The following is a 21900-nucleotide window of genomic DNA, read 5'->3' on the forward strand; positions in this document are numbered from 1 at the left end:
ACCGCTCCCATAAAGCCTTCGGCGTCAACAACTGGCATTCGGAGCACGACTTGGGGTCGTGGTCGCAGTCCAGGCAAAAAAGTCACACACGGTGCGGATCCGTCACAGACAACATGTAATGGCAGGATCTGCAGGCCTTGAAACCAGGCATCCCTCATGCACCTTTTGGAGGCAAGAAAAAGTTAGTCAAAAAATGACTGAGGTACCGCTCTTCCCGGATCTGCGCTGGCTGGCGTGGAAAAAGAAAGAACTCACATCAGTGCACGAAGGCGGCGTCTAAGTAGCTGCTGCAACGTCATCCTGGCGACCACGACGCCGACGGAGTAGACCGACACCACCTACCAATGCGCAGAGGTACTGCTGAGGAAAACTTTACAGATCCAGTCCAACGCCTGGGGGTAATTCTAAGATAAGGAATCTATAACTAACATGTTTTTTTTTTTTTTTTAAATATTTCTAGTCTACCTCTAGACTCTACATTTTTGAGTCTATATTTTGAGATAGAATCGTCACAGGAGTTACACAATGTGTTGGGTATAGTTATATTTGTATACCTTGTTTGGAGTAGCTGAGGTAGTTTAGAATATGAATCTGCATTTTGAGTCTAGAGTGATTATTATGTAGAACGTGTCCTATTGTACTGCAAACTATGTCCTGGATGGGACGGCGAATTGACATACTAAGAGCTGTGAAAGTAAAGCTCAACTCTATTCACCCAACAATCCTCAGCAGTACAAGTGCACCACCGTGCAGGGTGAATACTTGAGCACCCCCCAGAGCCTGCCACTGTGCAAGCAAATGCTTCTGATCGCACGCTCTAATTTAGGCTCGTAACAGTGGGACAAGGATAGTGTCCTACACAAATGGTAGACAGGGTGCAATGACCTACCAAACCCAGTAAATCGGACTATGATCAAACAAAGTCTGCAAGGAGTTGGCAGCTTCTCACGTACAGTAGGGCCCTGGGTCTCCTTAGTAGATCTCTACTCTTTATCCTAATTATCTAAGGAAAGCTGCATTAAATAGCTCGTGCTTGGGGATTCACTGGGGGTATTTTAATTACTTCTGTTATACAAAATTTCAAGTCTCTTTGCCTCTCTCTCAATTAATCTAACTCACTTACATTAACCAAACACACAATGTCACTCCCAAGATGCACCTCTGTGTGAGAGAAAGTGATGTTTTGGACGAACAAAAAACAAAACAGATAACCAACAAGCACTTATCTATCCCCACGGCACACCCTGGCCTCGGTCGAGTTGGTCGCCACTTACACCAGAAATCCACTTGTTGGAAGTTCTTGGTGGCGACTGCGTCCAGCTTTCCCTTCAAAGGTTTGGGCTCTAGCACCGTGGACCGTGGATCTGCCGCTTCAGAGCTAGGGGACAGATGAGAGAGAAGAGCGGTGTCACACTGAGGTCTTAAAACAGGGACATACACAAGGCATTGGTACGGGACGAGCAACCCAACATCGAGGTGCCTGGACAACCCTTCAGAAAGGCAATGTTCTCCAAGTCAAAATGCTGCAGCGTCAATGGCAGTCTCCACACCCTGGACCCGCCATGGAGGCTACTATCAGCAAAACAGTACAGAAAAGGGGGTATTACTGCAAAACACAACAGAGTCAAAACGTTACCTTTGGACATTAACTAAATACTTTATATTCATAAAACATCCGAACAGACTGAGCACGCCAACATTATAGATCTAATGTATTCTGCGAGACAAGGGATTTAATTTGTAACACCTGAATATAACCCGGCTGCCGGTCTACGGCACACACAAGAATATGGGATAAAAAACGTGTTGGATTGAAAAAGGGGGAAAATCGCTCTACTAAAGCTGGCAACTAATTTAGACCCCCCCCCCCTTGCCACCAATAAAATGGGTAACCTGACATTCTGGGGCAGAGCCAAGTTATAAAAGTGGCCTTTGGAGCACACCTTGGAGGTAGGAAACAAAGGTTGTGGTGAAGTCAAATGGAAAAGAGAGGCTTCAAGAGGGCGCTGCCTAGGCTGAATCATACTAGGTATAACGGCATACACTTAATCCTTTGTGATACGAGACCCAGAAAAGGATGGAAGTTGAGGTCTTAGAGTTCACCCAGCAGGGTGGCGATGGGAAGCAGCAGGAAAGGGCAGCTGCAATATCAACGCTAAAAGAAACAAACATTTCCATTTGCTCTCCTTATACCACTTCACTGTATTATTTACCCTAAGAAGCATCTTTCTTTCATACCATTCCCAGTGCACCTAGGTGTGCCCCAACGGTACATGTTGCTGCTTTAACACAACTTTAGAAACCCAGATGTATGCAGGTGGTATGTATGTGACCTTTGCATAGCATGAACCTAGCTAAAGGCAGTGGTGTGTTGCACAGGGACAAAAACAAGCATAGAGTAAGAACAATGAGTTGAGAGGTAGCTGAACTGAGGACTGTTACGGACTCATGATGCTTTTAAGATGTGCCTCTTCAACTCTTTGCTAAATTGGAGCAGCGTTGGGTGGTACTCATGGACACTGGAAACTTGCTCCAGATTCTGGGTGCATAGATGAAAAATGCCTGTTGCCTTGTGTTTTTTACTCATCTCCTGTCCTCGGAGAGAAAACAATACATTAGACAGTTCTTCCTGTGCCTACTGCAACACAAGGCACCAATGCTCCACAACAATACATTCCACTCCACACACATACTAGTGCTCACAGATGCCTTGGAAAGCTCTATAATGGACTCTGCCTCCTCACCTGGCACAGCACATTACCATAGACATTTAGAAAACTTTGGGATGCTTGCTAACAAAATACACTTCACTCAGTAACTGCAACACAACACATAAAACAGTCCACCGCACCCTCACAATAGTATCAGAAGCAAACATTTTAGCCACCTACCAACGCAACCCAACAAACGAGAAGTCGCAGGCTAAAGAATAACCATCACCATTGGGAGACGAGAGAAACCACAATGTCGTATGGCTCACTCACCTAAAGCCAACACAATAAAGCCACCATGTAACAATACAAAGAAGATACAATGCAAAGTGATCAGTCTAGCTATGGTAGAGTGCATGGACACACGAGAGCAAGGTGTAGCGGTATGGGCAAAATAATGAATAGGAGGCTTATCTGTTTTGTGTATGGTGGCTTATATTGACAAATTTAAAGTCACATATGATTTAATCTATTAGCATGTTAAAACCAGACGTAATGCGAAGGTTTGGAGATAGCGATTTCTATGTTCTTGCTATGCTACCCGAGACGTGTAGTACCAGGAGTTGTTTCTTTTTTTAAAGGTTGGAAGTTCTAGTAGCAATGCTTCAGTGTTTGGGGGTGGGCTACAACTTCCTGAAAGACTGAATTTGTGTAGGGCCTCATCGATAATACAAGCAGCCTCTTTTCAGCCCAGGCTTCAATGGGCAACCAGCGGAGGGAGAACAGCATAGGTCTGTGTGCGGTGAGATGGATTTTATGGAGGTCAGTCAAGAGAGAATTACGATAGTCGATTTGGGAGAGCAGCAATGCATGAGCTAGAGATGTCAGATCCTGCTTGGAATGCAGTGGCGGATTACCTAGAGATTTCCGAGGGAAGACACAGTTGATAGCCGAGATTTCTGACCATGGTGATTGATTTGAGGCTGCAAATTGAGCTTCTATTTTAGGGGACTCCTAGAAATCTGGTACTGTCAATGATGGTGGACCTACTGTTGAAAATGGTGAGTGTATCCATCAAGGATTGCAAAGGTAGTGTCAATTTCAAAGGGAAGATGGGGAGTAATTCCATCTTGGAAAGATTTCGTTTTAGGTAATGAGAAGTCATTGATTTTTAAACAGAGTTTAGGGTGAAGCAGAGGTGCGAGATGTCGTTTGGCGAGGAGGCCTCAAGATATAGTTGTGCATCATCAGTTTATTGGTGATATAAAATCCCAGCTTTCTTAAGGACGACTCCAAGTGGACCGATAATACAGGTTGATTAGAGTAGGGGCAAGGAAAGACCTTGAGGGGACCCTTTGCTTATGCGCTGCTGGTGTTGAGGGAGAATCAATTTTTATCCTCTGCCATGTGCCCATGAGGAGACATTTGAACCACTTAAGGGCCATGAAATCAACGTCCATTCGATTTTTGCGCATGTCTAGTTGCGTGTGGTGGTTGACCGTCTAAAAGGCTTATGATGAGTCAAGAAGGATCAGGAGGTAGAATTTGCCAGAGTCTAGGATTTGAAGTGCATCATCGATCACCAGTAGTAAAGCTGTTACTGTTCTGTAGCCCTGATTGAAACAGGACTGGTATCAGTCTAGGAGGTTATTATCTTTGATGAGTTGGGTGACCTGCTCAGCTACACACCTTTCAATGATTTTTTCAAGCACTGCAGGTTGGAGATCGGGCAATAGTTGTTCAGGTATCTGCAGAGGGGATTTTGAGGAGAGGGATGACTTCTCCAGTTTTGAGGCAGTCAGGTAATGTTCCTTGACCGAGGGAGAGATTCACCAATTCTGTCTAGTAGATGATCATGCAAGCACATAGGTCTTTAGCAATATTATCAGAAGTTGGGTCCACAAATTGGCTTTCAACTTTTTGTGGGTTTTCTTTTTTTGAGGGTTTCTGGTTTATGACCGGGTACATTTCCGGACTTGTGAAGAGTGGTTTAAAACTTCACACTCAAAGTTGTTATGAGAGGAATGGAGAAGGATTTTCACCAGTTAACTAATGCAGGCTTCACACTAGCTGAGCTCTCAGAATAGGGGACTTTATTCTGCCACTGCTGCAATGAGTTCAGTTCAGGGACGATTCTAGGATTTTCAGACTCCAGGTAGAAAGGGAAAGTGCAAGCCCCCAGTAATTTGCATACAGCGGGACAGCGCAGAAAATGGCATCATGGGAAGTTCCATCAATGAACTATTAATTCTCTGAAATCGTTGAAACAACAAGCAACTTTCACATCTGGGAATCAGTACAACAATAAAAACATAAATAACCCTAACAAAAAAGTACATAAAATTTAAAGTTCTATAAAGTGTAATCACATTGTATTAGTCACAACTTACACCTTTGACAAAACGTTTACCAACTGTTTCTAGATCAGTGTATTCTTATGTATGCACGTGGGATCAATACATAGCACAAACCTAGCCTAAAGGCAGCATAGAGCTGCACTAGGCTAAGCCAAAAAAGTGTCAACATTTGATGGGGGATAGCTGGTTTGTAGACTATTATTGCATGATGTTGTAGTGTTCTGCTAAGAGTTGAGAATTCAGCTGTTTCCTAAATTGAAGTTGAGTCGGGACTATCATGATGAAAATGAGAATATGATTAAAGCTTTACCAGGGCATAGATGGGTACGGTCTTACCTTTTTTTTTGTTGTTGTTGCATTTCTTCATCTAATATATGAAGATGTCCTTGATGAAGGTGTGCACAGAACCACCAGAGCCTGTGAGCTTATCTGCAACACAGGCAGCGGACCAGTAGTATGCCTGTGGTATTTCCGTAGGGCGAACACAAGCGAAAGACAGCAGAGTGCTGTGCAGGGTCAAAGACCAGCTGAAAGTCAACACGTGATAAGAGAGGTGGCTGGTTTGTGGTCTATTAATGTATTATGAAGGTCAGTCATGATGGCTTTGTAAATGATGCAGCTGGTTTTGAAGGTGGTGTGGGTGCGCAAGAAACCTGTGGAGTTCCATCGGGGTGGGGAGATGTGGTCATATTTCTTAAGACCCTAATGAGGTGTGCTGCAGCATGTAGCAAGCAATTAAGTGGAGCTAGTGTGAATTGAAATTCCAAAATAGCTTCCCAGAAACTCAGGGCAAGAAGACTTTTCAGTAAGAAAAACGATCTCAAACAAAACAGCGGACATTGGTTGATTTCGATCGAAGGCATCACTCAAGTCGCTGTAAAATACCGGAAATGGAGCATTGTATGGTAATTGCATTTATATCGCGCTTACTACCCCTTATAAGGCAAAGCGCTTTTTTGGCAAATAGCACGCTACTCCGGATCCCATAATGGATTAGTGGTGAATTAGTATAGTGAAATATGAAAGTAATGAGTGGTGGATATGTTAGTTGGTTATTTGGATTGAGAAGGATAGCGGAGGGATAGAAGAGGAAAAAAGGTTTGCACTTGTATAGCGTTTGCTACCCCTGATGAGGTGTTGAAGCGTTTTCAGTGAGTAGCACGCTACTATGGAACTGATGAAGGATTAGTGGTTAATTAGTATAGTGAAATATGAAATTAATTTGAGTGGTGGACATGTTGGTCTGTTATTTGGATTGAAAAGGATAGTGGAGGAATAGAAGAGGGCTGATTTAGAATTTTTCTTTTTGAGCTCATAGCAGTAGGAGTGGGCTTGGAAGGAGTAAAAGGGAGGTGGAGTGGGAAGAGTCAGAGAGAGGAGTTTTGAAAGGCTAGCTTGAGAGATCTGAATAGTAAAGAGGTATGAGATGATGCAAGGAGGGGTAGAGGAGGGAAGAGTCTAGATAGGGTTATTTTAGGGATCACAGTAATGGTATGGGGTTTAAAATGAGTGTGGAGGTAGAGCTTATATTGATAGAGGTACAGGGTGAGAAATAGGGTAGTGCATTAGATATGCTGAATTAGAAGAAAAGTAATAAATATATAGATACACAAGTACATAGAAGGTATATATATGCATTAGGAAGGTAGTATATGTAGATTAAAGATGCATTTAATAAACTGGCTTTCAAGTGTTGTTGTACTTTAAAATTAATATTTTTGTTTGTAATTCGATAGTGAAGTAATTGTAGATAAATAGTTATGATAAAAGATTCGCTCATTTATGCAGTCACTTATATACATGTTAAAACATAGAATAATCAGTAACATGTACATTTGTTAAGCAGAACGAACATCAAACATTTATTATACATGTTTATACAAAGCAATACACACAGGTACATATCTATAGTCCAAATAAATGCTTAAATAAAGAGGGATATGCTGTTTATTTCTGTTTGCGTACAGTGGTTATGTGGGGAAGAGCCAATTCTTGAGTAGTTTTAAGGTGGTTATCCGTGGATCATATGTAGGGGGGGGGGGGGGTTAAGAGTTCCATAGTTTGGCTGCTTGAACAGAGAAGGATGTGCCACCCATGCTTTTTTTCTGGTACGTTTGAAGCGAGCTGCCACTCTAGAGCGGAGGTTCCTTTGTTGAATGTGTTTGGTGATTTTATTCCGGATGAAATACAATGAGTAAAATGATAAGCGAAAAGGGTTCAAAGGTTTGTGCCCCCAGCCAGGGCTACAAGAACCTCTGTAGCCTAAAAGGTCTAATACTAATTGTTAGTATACACTTAGGTGGTTCCAGAGTGCACATCAGTTTGTAAATTAGTATGCTGCAAAATGAATGAGCAGTTTTGAAATGTGTCTTTCACCTGCATAGGAGGATTTTTCCTAATTGTGCAGTACAGCTAGAAAGCAGACATCCAAATGCAATTAAATGATGCTGCAAACCTGGCTTACTAGGTGGCAAATTTCCTTGGGCCTCACAGTGCTGAACAGTGGTTACAAGGCTCATGGAGACCAGACCTCAAGGGTTGCACCTGGCCAGCATGTTTTACTGATATTGCCAGCAGTTTCAAGTCTAAACCAAAAGGCAAGTTGTATAAAAACATAGAATGTGGTATTTTATCTATATAAGCACCATGGCTGATTTGTGTAGGATTGGTCATCGTCAGCAACAAGGTCTGAAATTAATTCTAGTCATTCTCTTAGTCACATTTTTCTACGTCTCAGTGAAAGTCCCCAAGCACAATGGGGGATGCCCACAAATGGGCTCTGCAGCTCCCTGAGCCAGTGGACGCAATCCGCACGTCACTGAGGAGGTCTTCCAAGGCTTGCGTTTCTGTTGAGAAGGGACATAACAATGATGAACCAAGACTGATTTGCATAAGATTGGCTTATGACGGTAGTAATGCAGTGAATAAAAAAAAAAACGGACTGGAATTATCCAAATATTGATCAATAGAGCAAACCTCTCCAAAGACCTTACTGACGTATAAATTATTTCCACAAAAAATCCTTGGTTTGCCAACAGATTATAAGCTCTCCAATCGGGGCTGTGCAGAGTGGTTTAGACACTATGATATAAATCAAACAAACAATCTAATATAGAAGCATAGCTGCCACCTATAAATGTAAAATAGGGAAGCTGAGAAAGGAATATGCTACTTACCAGTATGCATCTGTTCTTGGCATGTAGAGCTACAGAGCCACACACTTAGGATAAGATCGCCATCTGGTGTTGGGCTCGGATGATTGCAGGTTGTTGTTGTCTTCGGAAGAAGCCTTTTGGTCACGAGATAGGTGACTCCTCCTCTGGAGCATGGGCATCCACTCCATCCTCAGATTGTTTTTCGCCATGATGGGAAATGATGGTGTATAAGAATAAAGAAAAAGGATGTCCATGTGTAATGTCTAATTAAGACAATGCTGGAACAGATACAGGTCCCGGGGAGGTGGGTGGGCGTGTGTGGCTCTGCAGCTCTACATGCCAAGAACAGATGCATACTGGTAAGTAGCATATTCCGTTCGAGGCATATGAGCTGCAGATCACACACTTAGGATAGACTATATAGCAGTGTCTCCCCTAGCGGTGGTCACCTGTATCTGTTGCAGCAGTTTGGAATAGAGTTTTTAGGACAGCTTGGCCTACGGAAGCTTGTTGTTTGGATTGCATATCAACGCAGTAATGTTTAGTGAAGGTGTGTGTGGTAGACCATGTGGCTGCTTTGCAAATATCTTCTAAGGGAATGTTCCCTAAGAATGTCATGGAAGCCCCTATTTTGCGTGTGGAGTGCGCTCTAGGGGGAACTGTAAGAGTGCGTTTAGCTTTTTGGTGACATATTTGGATACATTTAACTATCCACCTGGCTATACCGGATTTTGAAATGGGGTTGCCTTTATGTGGTGGAGAGAAAGCAACAAACAGTTGTTTGGTTTTGCAAAAAGGCTTGGTTCTGTTGATGTAATAAAGCAAGGCTCTTTTAACATCTAAGGTATGAAGAGCTCTCTCAGCTATTGAGTCTGGATTAGGGAAGAAGACTGGCAGCTCGACTGATTGGTTAAGATGGAAAGGGGAAATTACTTTTGGTAGGAATTTTGGGTTTGTCCGAAGAACCACTTTGTTACGATGTAGTTGTAGGAATGGTTCTTGAATAGTTAAAGCCTGTATCTCACTTACCCTTCGCAGGGATGTGATTGCAATAAGGAAAGCCACTTTCCATGTAAGGAATTGCAGTTCGCATTTATGCATAGGTTCAAATGGGGGGCCCATGAGCCTAGTTAGAACAATATTTAGATTCCACACTGGAGAAGGTGGTAATCTGGGAGGAATAATTCTTTTAAGACCTTCCATGAAGGCTTTGATTGCTGGTACTTTAAAAAGTGACAAGTGTTGTCGATTTTGTAAGTAGGCTGCTAACGCCGCTAGGTGTAGACGTATGGATGAATACGCTAAATTGCATCTTTGCAAGTGTAGTAAATAGCAAATGATGTTTTGGATGGAAGCATCTAGTGGACGTATATTATTGTTAGTGAAGTAAATGGCAAATTTTTCATTTTGCAGCATAACATGCCCTAGTAGTAGGTCTTCTAGCTTCTTTTATAATATTCATACAGTCTGGTGGCAGACTGAGGTAAACGAACTCGAAGACTTCAGGAGCCAGATCGCCAAGTTCAGTTGTTGTGGATCTGGGTGTCTGATTTCTCCATGGTTCTGGGTTAATAAGGCCGGGGAAAGGCGCAGTTTTTGATGTGGAACTAGCGAGAGTTCCAGAAGTGTCGTGAACCAGGGTTGACGTGCCCAAGTGGGAGCTACTAGTATCAGTTTTAGAGACTGTTGTTTGAGCTTGCGTACCACAAATGGAATGAGTGGGAGAGACGGAAAAGCGTACGCAAATCTGCCTGACCAGTTCATCCATATTGCATTGCCCTTCGACTGTGGGTGTGGAAACCTGGCGGCGAAGGTTGGGTATTTTGCGTTTTCGTGTGTGGCGAACAGGTCTATGTCTGGTTGGCCCCATTTTTGGAAGAATGGGAGTAGGACTTTGGGGTGTAGTTCCCATTCGTGGATTTGTTGGGTCTGTCGACTTAGGAGATCGGCAATCTGGTTGTGAACCCCTGGAAGGTGTTCCGCTAGCAGGTAGATGTTTTGGGGAATTGCCCATCTCCAAATGTTCTGTGCGAGTTGGGACAGTTGGAGAGAATGTGTCCCCCCCTGTTTTTGTATGTAATACATGGTTGTCATGTTGTCTGTGCAAATGAGGACAGTTTTGTTCCTTAGATGTACTTGAAAAGATTTCAGTGCTAGGAACACCGCTAGAAGTTCTAGGTGATTGATATGGAGCAGTTTTTGTTGAGTGGTCCATTTGCCCAGAGTGGTGTGTTGTAGGAGATGGGCTCCCCACCCTGTGAGATGCGTCGGTTGTCAGCACTACTTGCGGAAGAGGCTCTAAGAACGGTCGCCCTTTGGACAGGTTGATTGTGTTCCACCATTTCAGTGAGGGAAGTGAGCGACTGTCCACCAACACCAGATTGGTAAGTTGTCCGTGAGCCTGGTTCCACTGTTGTGCTAGACATTCTTGCAAAGGACGCATTTGAAGTCGTGCGTGAGGCACAATGGAGATGCATGACGCCATCATGCCTAATAGTTGCATAAACACTCTTGCTGGAAGAGAGTGTTGAGTTTGAAATTTTGAGATGAGGTTTTGTATGTTGGCTATCCTGGCTGTGCTGGGATAAGCTATGGCCTTGGAGGTATTTATGGTGGCTCCCAGATATTGATGTATGTGGGAGGGTTGCAGTTGAGATTTGGGATAGTTGATGGTAAATCCCAAGTTGTGTAAGGTTTGAATAGTGTGGCGAGTGTGGAGAACGCATTTGTCGAAAGTATTGGCTTTTATGAGCCAATCGTCGAGATATGGGAAGACATGGATTTGTCTCCTCAGATGCGCTGCTACTACTGCTAGGCATTTGGTGAATACCCTGGGTGCAGTTGTTACTCCGAATGGGAGGACCGTAAACTGATAGTGCTGTCCGTCTACCACAAATCTTAGGTACTTCCTGTGAGCAGGATGCATGGGGATGTGAAAGTATGCGTCCTTGAGGTCTAATGTGGCAAGGAAATCGTCTTGTTGAAGTAGTGGGAGCACTTGTTGAAGAGTGATCATATGGAAGTGATCTGAGTGTATGTACCGATTTAGGAGTCTGAGGTCGAGTATGGGTCTTAACGTCTCGTCCTTTTTGGGGATTAGGAAGTATAGGGAATATACTCCTGTACCCTGATGTTGGAGTGGAACTGGTTCTATTGCGAGTTTTTGAAGCAAGGACCGAATTTCTTGTTTGAGGAGTGTAAGATGGTGTGGTGACATTGGACGGTGTTTGGGTGGTATGTGTGGGGGGGGGGGGGGGGGGGGTGGTGTTTGTGAGTCCTGTTTGGGAGTTAGCCCGCTTTCTTGCGTTTGAAACTACTAAAGAGTCTAGAAGGAGCTGTGCTTTAATGTAAGCGGGATCTTGTGGGGCAGGTTTAGATTGTTTTTCAATTCGAGGGCTAAGAACCCTAGCTCTGACGGGGTCTTTAAAAACCTCTGTGGCGTGTTTTATGACTCCCTTAATCATGGGCAAGATTTGAACTGATTTTTGAGACTGTTCGAATGTGTCTAGAAGAAAGTCTTCTTCAGGTGTATCTGAATGCAAGGTGACGCCATGGAAAAGTGCTGCCCTGTTTATCAGCTGCCCAAACCCTAGGTGGTCATCTGGAGGTGAGGGTTTGGAGGGGTATGTAGTGGGATCAGGAATATCAGGTAAAGGGTAAGCCCAGTCGTCTAAGGGTTCCTTATCCGGAAGTGTGAAAGGATCATGAGGATCATTAAAGTCATCCGGATCATCCCCTCCCCCTAAGCCATCATCATCATCCTGTGGAGGTGGTGTATGTGAAGGAGATGGTAAAGGAGAAGGAGGTGGTATAGGAGAGGAAGGACGAATGGGTGAGGTGGCTGAGTCCTTCTTTATGGGAGCTGGAGAAGGTGTTGTGTCCAGCTTCCTTTTCTTGTATGGCACAGCGGTGACATGTCCAGTTTTTGGATTGATATAAATCCTTTTTTTGCGTGGGATCAGGGTGAAAAAGTTCTTCATTGTCCGAAAGTGGCTTTGGTGTCGATTTTTTCGGTTCCGATCTATGTTTTGGATGATCGGTAGAGTCTTTTTGGACTTTAGACAGTTGTTTTGGTACCGATGATGGTTTCGGGGCCGATGATGGTTTCGGTGCCGGTGGAGATTTTGATGCAGAGAGGGAATCTTTAAGCTTGATAGCTTTAGATGCCGGTTTATCAATAGGTCTCTATGGTTTCGGTATCGAGGGTATCAGAGCCTGCTTCGGTGCCGAGAGGTCCTGAGTCTTCGGTGCCGAAGGTACTGTGGGTACTATAACATGTGGTTTGCTCGAGCCCGAGCCACTAGTAGGCTTATATTTCTTCGGAGCCGAGCCCGAGGGGTGGGCTTCTGAAGACAGTTTTCGGTCGCGACTGGGGCCAGCTGGCGGAGTCCTGACCATTGCCTTTTTTGGGGGGGTTGGGGTAGGGGTACTGGTACTCACTCGTTGCCCCGGAGTGATGGGGTCATCGGAGTCGTCCGCTTCGGATATAATTTGGAGTTCCTCGGAATCTTCTTCCGGGACATCGGGCCCTGATCAAAGATGTCCTCTGGTTCTGGAGCCGGTCTGGCCATGATATGGCGTCGAGCTCTTCGGTCCCGGATGGTTTTCTTGGATTGGAATGCGGCGCAGGCTGGACAGCTGGATTCGTTGTGTTCCGGCAAGAGGCACAGGTTGCATACCTCGTGGTGGTCACTGTGGTTGAACTTTGCTCCACATCGGGGGCATTTTTTTAAAAGGTGTCTTTTCCATGAGCCGTGTCCGGAACCGGTCCGATTGAATTTCGACGTCGAGTTGAAGTATGTAAAGGTTTCGAAAGCTGGATTTTTAGAAGTTTTCAGCCGGAGTGGAAAAGTTCATCCGAACCCAATGGCGGAAAAAAACAATCTGAGGACGGAGTGGATGCTCATGCGCACTGTTGTCCAGAGGAGGAGTCACCTATCTCGTGACCAAAAGGCTTCTTCCGAAGACATCAACAACCTGCAATCATCCGAGCCCAACACCAGATGGCGATCTTATCCTAAGTGTGTGATCTGCAGCTCATATGCCTCGAACATGTACTTCTCTTACCGTCTCTCCAAAGCTTTGCCCCTATCCAAAGAACTGCTCTTTATTGCACCAGAACTACCATATCCTTCAGTTTCACTGTTCAATTTGGCCATCAACTCAACCCAGGTCATATGTTTGGTCCAAAAATGTATGTATTATCAATTTCAAATAATCATTTGTAGAAAAAGCTTGTAGATTGTCGTTAATCATAACAACGGTTTAGTTACTTCTTCATGTAAACAAAGCAGGATTCCGTTGAATGGACAGGGCTGTGTGCAATCTGAAAGTCACGCCAGTTAGCAGACCAGTGCTGCAAGGCCCAGAGGAGGGTCCTTCCTACCCTGGGCCTTAACTCCCGGGATTTTACTGGGAGCCTTTGTTGACAAGAATCATTTCCTGACTTCTAAATTTGAAAAAAAGGATTCATAATTACTCCATGTAATCCTCACCACCATGTTTTGAAGCTGCGTGGCCCAGGGGAGGAGGTAGATCCCCTGAATCTCACATTAATGGCCTTGCGCTACAGGTCACAGTGTAGGGGGCTTCATTTCTCAGTGTCCCCAGCCAAATTCTAGAGCTGCGAGGACCAGAGGACGGTGGTCCCATCCCCTGGGCCTCAAAGCCATGGGAGAGGGCACTACTATCCTGGGCCTCACAGCCATGGTCTAGCTCTTTAGGCACCAGAGAGGAGACCTCCCTTCCCTAGACCTTGCAGATATGACCCACCAGTATGAGGTCAGAGTAGGGTGACCAATTTTACACTACTGCTTCACAGACCGCATTGTGCCTGTGGTGACTCATTGCTCGTGTTGAGAACTCAGAAGATGTTTGTTGGAGCATAGGGGGACTGAGCCACCAGTGCATTTCAGGGGTTTCATTCTGAATCGCTCTTTTTAAAATTAGGCCATCTTAAAAGATAACTCGTCTTTACTTTGGCGCTACCCACATATCCCAGTAGGACTTTTGCTCAGCCCCCCATTTCTTCTGGGATGGCTTGCCCTCCGCTGCTGACCCAGGGAATAAGGTCTGCCCCCCAACACAGGGGCATTAGCTACAAGCAGGGTACCCTGAAGATAGTTTACCGCCAATATGTCAAATCTTGCCTCTGGTGCGCAGTCTGTGGCCTAAGATCATTTCCCCCACTCATCCTTTAGAAATCATGGCCGCATCGAAAGGTAAGCCAGTCAGGGCCTCCACCATCTAAGACATGCTGTAGACCTCAGGGCAGAGTGGGGTCAGAGCCAGGAGACTATGACAGCGACATTCCAGGGGCACTACATCATTGCTGGATGGAGACCAGCAGGCACCTGCAACTAAGATGGACACTCAAGCAGTTACGGTGGAGTTTCAAAAAGATATGAAAGTGTGGCATCACGACATTACCATGGTGATTTTGAACCTTCACCATTCGGTTGAAAAAGTCGAGAACCGCATAGGTTCAGCAGAAAATTACATGGCCACCACCACCCATGACCAGGAGCATCTAGCACTGAGACTCTTGCTGGAGGCGCACCACAAACACCTGAGGAACAAAGTAGAGGACCTGGAAAATGTTCTAGAAGAAATAATGTCAGAGTGAGAGGAGTTCTGCAGGACAACACCATGACTGACTTGGAGGATTACATAAAAGCACTCTTTCTCCACAGCCTCCCGACTTCCCTACCCTATCCTATTCGATTGGACAACACAGATAGGACGCTCTCATTCTTTTAGCAGCAGAACAACTTGATCCAAGACGTGCTCACAAGAGTCCATTACTTAAAAGACAGAGAAGCCATCTCTCTGTAGCCCGCATATAGGAACTGATCATTTTCAGGGACTCTAACCTAACGATTTTTCAAGATGCATTGCCGTCCTCCCTGTCAGCATGTGAAGGGTTTGTCCGGGTAACAACATATAATCTGTAGGGGAAATATATCATACAAATAGGGGTTACCCATTCGCTTACTTTTCACCTTTAAAGGCAAGCAACATGGAGTATGGGAGGTGGCAGAGGCGTTGCCTATCCTGGGCCTTACGGATACAGCAGAGCCCCCTGCAGAGTGACAGGTGGATGGGAGGGGGACCAGAGTGAAATTTGTTAGTGACCCAATACTAATAGAGCATGCAAAGAGTGCAAACTGTAGTAGCAGTGACACAAAAGGAAAGAACAAACAGCCACAATCGACAAGGATTGATAGCTGCCTGTCAGAAAGATCCCATAAATGGTGCAAAGTTCTTAGGGTGCAACCAGGCATCACATGGAGGGTGGGGGCTCAGGTTTCCAACACCCACATTTCATACTTGTGCTTCAATACACTCCCCAGAAGATTGCAGGACACAGTCTGTTGTCCGTGAAATTCGACCCCAGGCATTTGGAAGCACGATATTTACTATCCGGAGCCTGCCCTACCAGACATTTTTCGTCCCGCCATCCATGGTATTGGTGATTATAATATGATTTTGTTCAGGTTACATCTCCTCAGCTAGTTTTTGTTTAGTTCAATTTGATTGTTATAATTGTCACTCATGGCATATACCATCTCTATATCAGCCACACGTGTACATTAACTGGTCTCTCACCATTCAAGTCCGATAGCGCTTACAGGAAAGGAAAATACATGGCGCCAACCCGGAGCCCTAGTTGTTTGAGAGAGACCCCTCAGGTTGTCATGACCTCAATCGTTCTAGTCACGTTAATTGTCCAGGGGCTCAACTCTTCAATTAAGCGGGGAGAAACCCACCTAATCTTCAGTGACATACCTCGGCAGAGTTCTTTTTGATTCCCAACCCAATTCCATGCAACCACTACTACAAAAACAAAGGGCATGGCTATACTTGTAAGAAGGGGCCTAACTCCTGAGTTGGCCAACGGGCATACTGACCAGGATGGGCAGTGCGTGGAATTTAGGGCAGACTGGGGGCCTGCTTTTGACATTTCATTCAGTCTACCCTTCCTATGAGGGTAAAGACCAAATTCATGTAGACTTTCTACCAAAATTAGCACAAAAACCTAAACCAGATCATAATAGGAGAGGGCTTCAACTGCATCCTTAATCCCAAACTGAATAGATCCACCACCTGTCAAACATGCCCCAAGGATCTCGGGGCATAGAGGACCTAAATCTAGAGGATGTGAGAAGGGAACAACATCACAGCGACTACAACTATACTATCTACTCAAGTAGGTCACACTCACATAGAATACTTCCATAACTCGCGGGCGATCTGGATATTTATGGACACGGTGACCCAGTACGCGCAGACCCGTAACCCATGGATTACGAACAAAATAGCCCTGAGGGACCATGTTGTGAAACACTGAATACAAGACACTATAGCCAACCATTTTCAGGAGAACGAAAACGACGAAGTAAGTTGTAGTGTGCTCCGGGACATTGTGAAGGCCGTTATCAGGGGAGGATTATCCTAAATTTAGCTTTCTAAGATACTTAACTTATCCTATAGTTCCTGTTTTCTGTAGCCACTCGAGTGTCATGGTGTGAGATAATGATTCTTACAGAGCTCTACACAGATTGAGAAGAGAGATGGAGCAGCTATTAATGCTGCAAAGAAATTACTATATATCAAGCAATCCTTCTATGAAAAGGGGGCCAACGGGGACAGGCTACTTGCTTATAAACTCAGACAGGGCCGTACGAAAAATCACACCTACAAAATTGTAGACACACAAGGCGTCCCACACTACCAAACAAAAACATCCTTCGATATTTTACTGCTTATTACCAATCACTGTTCACAGCTGAACAGCTACTGCTGGCTGCACATGATGCCCACTAAGTAGACTTCCAAACCCAGCTAACGGAGGCTTATTGTCTCCCGCTAGAAGATGAGATATCAGCCAAAGAGGTCCAAACAGCCATACGCAATCCACAAATCCTCTCCGAGCAGCTTTAATTTCATTCTAATACAAGGAACAGTCGCTGACACGAATCCTATTTCACACTTTGGTTGAAACCTGGGAAAGAAAAGGCTGGCATGCTTCGCATAACGTCCAATTGCTATGATCAACACACAACAGAAACATTTTTACCTGTATTGGTTTTGCATTCATACACAAATTTCCTGGTCGACCATTTCCCACATTATGGCTGCACTAGGCATAACGCTCCCATTACACGCCTTATTGTTATTGCTTGGCGAGGCCAGCATTTACCCTATGACGCCACCATGGGGGAAACTTATCACTCACCAGGTAGTGGTGGCGCCGATGACCCTCACAAAATTCTGGAAACAACCTACCACCCCACCGTTATCTGTTTGATGGGGAAAAGTAAGGTCAATCTATGTGCTTGAGAGGCTAACGAAGTTGCTGCATGGCTGGATGGATACATTTGAAGCCATTTGGCTTCACTATTGTCGACAGACTATTGGCAACTGACCCCGTGCAGGTAATTAAGCTTAAAATGAGAGGATGCCATGGGCTGAGTTCCTAGCCAGTGTAAGGGATGGAGAACTGGTGTACAGGTGTATACTCAATCATAATGCCAGGCCAGAACCACAAGAAACAACTGTCTCTGGAAGGGGAACGTGGTTTGATGCAGACAGGGGCCACTTACTACTGCTGGTCACACTCCTGCTCTCGCTGTGGCGAGCACACCTCTGTCTTGATGGCCACACTGTCCTCCATCGAAGGAGGAGTCTTAGAAGAGAAGGGTTCTTTGGCATCTTCATTCATGGTGCTCTACGAGACATAAAACATAAAAACTTCATCAGTGACAATTATCAACCAGAAAACAAAATCTAAGGCGATGGGAAAGATATTTCTTTTCAAGCGAGACAAAAAACCCAGCCACTGTGGTCTGCTTACCGGGTAGGCCACCCTGATCTACACTTCTTATTAAAATCCCTTTGATGGAAGCATTTTTATATTTTAGTATTGCTAACTGGTCAACCTATTTATTAGACTGGACACTACTAACTTCAACAACTGTGACCAGCATTACCTTTGCTTCCAGGCTTTTCAAAAGCATCACACTTCCATAAACAAAGCAATTTTCAAACAGCACACACGCCACATAAACAAGGGTATACGATTTATAAGATAGGAGTCAATGGGAAAGGATGGAATTCAGAACCCTCAATTACAGACAGCTTCAAGGGAGAGTGCGGGACCAGAATGAATAGAAACTAAAGACATTTAATTTAATAATCTATGGACACCTTCTAATTTTAATATGTCTTATTAACAACACAAGCAAAAATACATATTGAGTTATAAAAGAAATAAGGATTACGTATTTGGGACAACAGGGAATCACTAAAAGATCACACTCCAGGTAGAGAGTAAAGTGCATAACAAAACATACTGTGCATTGCACATAGCAGTCTTCAGTCCCCTTTCTACCACACCATCATACTTGTAGGTGAGACACGGTTGCAGCGTTGGATTGGTAACGCGGGCACTCGGGCAATGCCGAGGTATCTGAATACCAGCTGTGGGCTGCTTTTTCGAGCAGCCCGGGAGGGGGGTTCTGCGTTGTTTGATGCCGCCAGCGGCTCAGTGGGTGCCTGAATGGCCTTTACGGAGGCAAATGGGCATTCATTACCTTCTTTTTTGTCAACGGGCGTCACTTCCTTTCTCTTGCTGGGCTAGCCCATTAATGTATGCATAGTGCGCGGGGCAGGGGGGCTGAGCAAAAGAGGCCTCACTTGTTTTCAGGTGTGTTTCACCAGTGTGATCGAATCCGTGCATTTTTTTATTTTTTTTTAAACGCCACCCCGGCCCCCCCCCCCTCCCTCTTTTATAAAATTCCGCCGAAGCAGTGTTCTGCGGAAAGGCAATATGCAAATGTGGGACACTTTTTTTTTTTGCGTGCCCGGGCCGATTTTTAATCCCAATCTAACCCTTCACAGTTGTCAAATTTATTAACATTACAGGATCAGGACATTTTTTTCTTAGTAGTTTAAAAATGTGCCCAATAATCCAAATCTACTAATGTTTTCAACACAAAAGGTTGAACTACTCAAACACACAACAATCACACCTTGTACAAGCAATACCGAAGCCACCAGATCTGGCCCTGGCTGAGTTATAGTTTTCTGTGTTTTTATTGGAATTGTATGCCACAAAATTAAAAAAGACAAGCATTTGCAATGCAATAGGTCTCGCATTACTGAGGTTTGAGTTATTGGCATTGCATTATTATTTGCAACGCCAATAGCTCAAACTTACAGTAATGCGAGACCTAGTGCATTGCAAATGCTCGTTACATGTTTGCTGTGAATGCAGAAGCAATAAATTGGGGACCTCTGTCTGATTTTTCACTAAGCAGAAGTTTAATTTCACGACTACACCTCACGGGGTACCCACATGTCTGTGCATTCAGCCACATCCGACCTCTTCCACCGCAGGTCATTAGGCGGACAGCGCTACAGACTAGCACAGTGGTGTGTTAATGTGGAGCGTGGTTTTGCGCTCTCTCTGACACACAGACACGCGGTCTTGCTCTCTATCCCTCCAGACATTACTGCCTCTTTCGTTGTTGTCTATCACAGACATGATTGTAACACGTTGACAATGCGACACACACGCTTAGCATGACGAACCACGACACTGTCCAAGGACTCCCTCGAACCAGTCACGGTGCAGCCACAAAAGGGGGGTCTGGAGAATGAAAAAATAAAGCAATCCAGAAACATTGGCTTCAGAATAAGTGTGAGCACCGGGTTTTCATTGACCGAGCCTGACTTAAGCTGAAGTATTTTAGAGGCAGAAATACATCAACAAGAAAGACAACGAGGTCAGGGGGGTCACCGGCAGCTTTTTAACAGTGTAGAGGTCTTCTGTAGCCATATCTGCAGATACAGCCTTGCTGGTTTCTTCCGCATTTAACTTCTTTCTTTAAGATCTTTATCTTCTTTCCTCTTTGGCAGATGTATAACACGCGCGCTGTGTAACGCCAGCCTCCGGGGACAGGAGATGTGCACGCGTACGGAGTGCACATCTCCTGTCCGTACACGTGCACATCTCCTGTCCGCGCATGCCATCCCCCGTCTCCCTTCGGCACAGAAAGCGGCAACAATAGAGTCTCGCCAAGCGAAGCAGCTGCGCTGCATTCACTAGGCGAGACCTAAAAAACTGAAAATGAGATCCCACCTAAACATAGTGTCATTTGATAGCAAACCATGTATCCATTTGCAAAAATAACTAATTGTTTGCATACAATTTTAAGAGCACAGTACAGCTCCTTCCTAAAATAGTCTTTGCAATCTCAGCAACATCCTAGGAAAATGATTATTAGTCTAAAGAAAAGTTACAGCTGAATCACAATAGATCAAAGACACTTAACTTCGGTAACGCCTGATCTGGTAGAGACTACGAGCCTAAGATGTACAACCCTTTTTAGCTTTCACAAACGGGCAAGGGCCTCCTTGTGCGTAGCACCACATTTTCAGGATAGACAGCAGTAATACGGCTTGGATGATCAGGCCTGCACCTCACTCACTCTACGGGCAGATGTAATTGCCACTAAGAAGGCTGTTTATAGTGTGAGAAGTCTGAGGGGACAGTTCTGAAGAGGCTCGAAAGGAGCACACATCAAAAAAGCTAAATTGAGGTATCACTGTGGCAAGATGAATGGTGAAGGTGGGAAAAAAGGTAGTCGAGACTCTTCCAAATCCTACGTACAATAGGGGATTTAAACGTGGAGGGTTTGTTGGGCGGCCATAAGAAGGCAGACAGTGCGAAGAGATTTCCCTTAAGAGTGCCCAGAGCAGAGCCCTGCTGTGTAAGGGAAAGAATTAACAGCAATACTTCAGAAAGGTTATCAATGGATTTTACTGCACACCATGCCACAAATTTCTTTCAACATCAGACATATACCGTGTTGGTGCAGGGACGCCTAGCTGCCAAAATGACGCTACGGAAAACTGTCAACTGCCGCCTCTCAATCTCCACGCAAGAAGACTTAAAAGTGGATAGGTTATGGTGGAGGACCCCCAACCGCTGCTGCGACAGAAGATCCTCCTGAAGGGACAGCCTGATCGGAAGACCGATGGCCATGCTCAGAAGCACGGCATACCAGAACCTCTGTGCCCTGTCCGAAGCCAAAAGGATGACTTGGGCCCAGTCATTTCTGATCATCTTGAGAACTCTGGGCAGGAGTGGAATGGGCAGAAAGTTGTACATGAGGCCTGAGCTCCACTAGAGACTAAAAGAGTCTCTGAGTGCCAATTGCCATGGAAACTCCAACGCACAAAATTGTCGACATTGCGCGTTCGACGAGGGCGAACTGATCTAATCAAGGTTCTCCCCACTGCTGAAAGAGACCTTGTGCCAACTCCAGGTGGAGACACCATTCGTGATCCACTAGACATTGATGGTGGTGTCTGTTGACTCTGGCATTCAAGGAACCTACCTGGTAGTGAACCACCAGGGAAATGCCCTGCTGTTCCAGCCATGTTCCAGACACTTATGGCTATTGAAAGGTGCAAATCAGGCTCGCCGCTGGATACCTGCCCTCCGTCGATTCTTCATAAAATGCTTGAGGTAGTGAATCCCATCGTTAATCATATAGTCAATTCCTCCCTTAGGACTGGTAATGTTCCAGCTGAGTGGAAGCTTGCATTGGTTAAACCATTGAAAAAGAAACAAAATATTGACTCGGCCGTTCTTTCAAATCTCCATCCAATTTCGCTTCTCCCTCTGCTAGGCAAAATAACGGAGACTTTTGTCCATAAAGAGCTAAC

At 44.9% G+C, this 21900-nt stretch overlaps 1 protein-coding gene across 3 annotated transcripts in view; it reads right to left on the reverse strand.

The window, feature by feature from the left end:
• The window catches only part of PRDM11 (PR/SET domain 11), a 357908-nt gene that overhangs the window by 221626 nt on the left and 114382 nt on the right, over nt 1-21900 (reverse strand). For all 3 annotated transcript variants that reach the window (XM_085643438.1, XM_085643439.1, XM_085643437.1), the window contains 2 exons: nt 17769-17893; nt 1275-1378 (listed from right to left, as the gene is read on the reverse strand). In XM_085643438.1, the coding sequence (XP_085499564.1) occupies nt 1275-1378; nt 17769-17887 (223 nt within the window). In that variant the 5' untranslated portion in view covers nt 17888-17893. The remainder of the gene's footprint in view (nt 1-1274; nt 1379-17768; nt 17894-21900) is intronic.

The sequence above is a fragment of the Triturus cristatus genome, chromosome 3_1 (genome assembly GCF_964204655.1).
Source record: "Triturus cristatus chromosome 3_1, aTriCri1.1, whole genome shotgun sequence".
Lineage (NCBI taxonomy): Eukaryota > Metazoa > Chordata > Amphibia > Caudata > Salamandridae > Triturus > Triturus cristatus.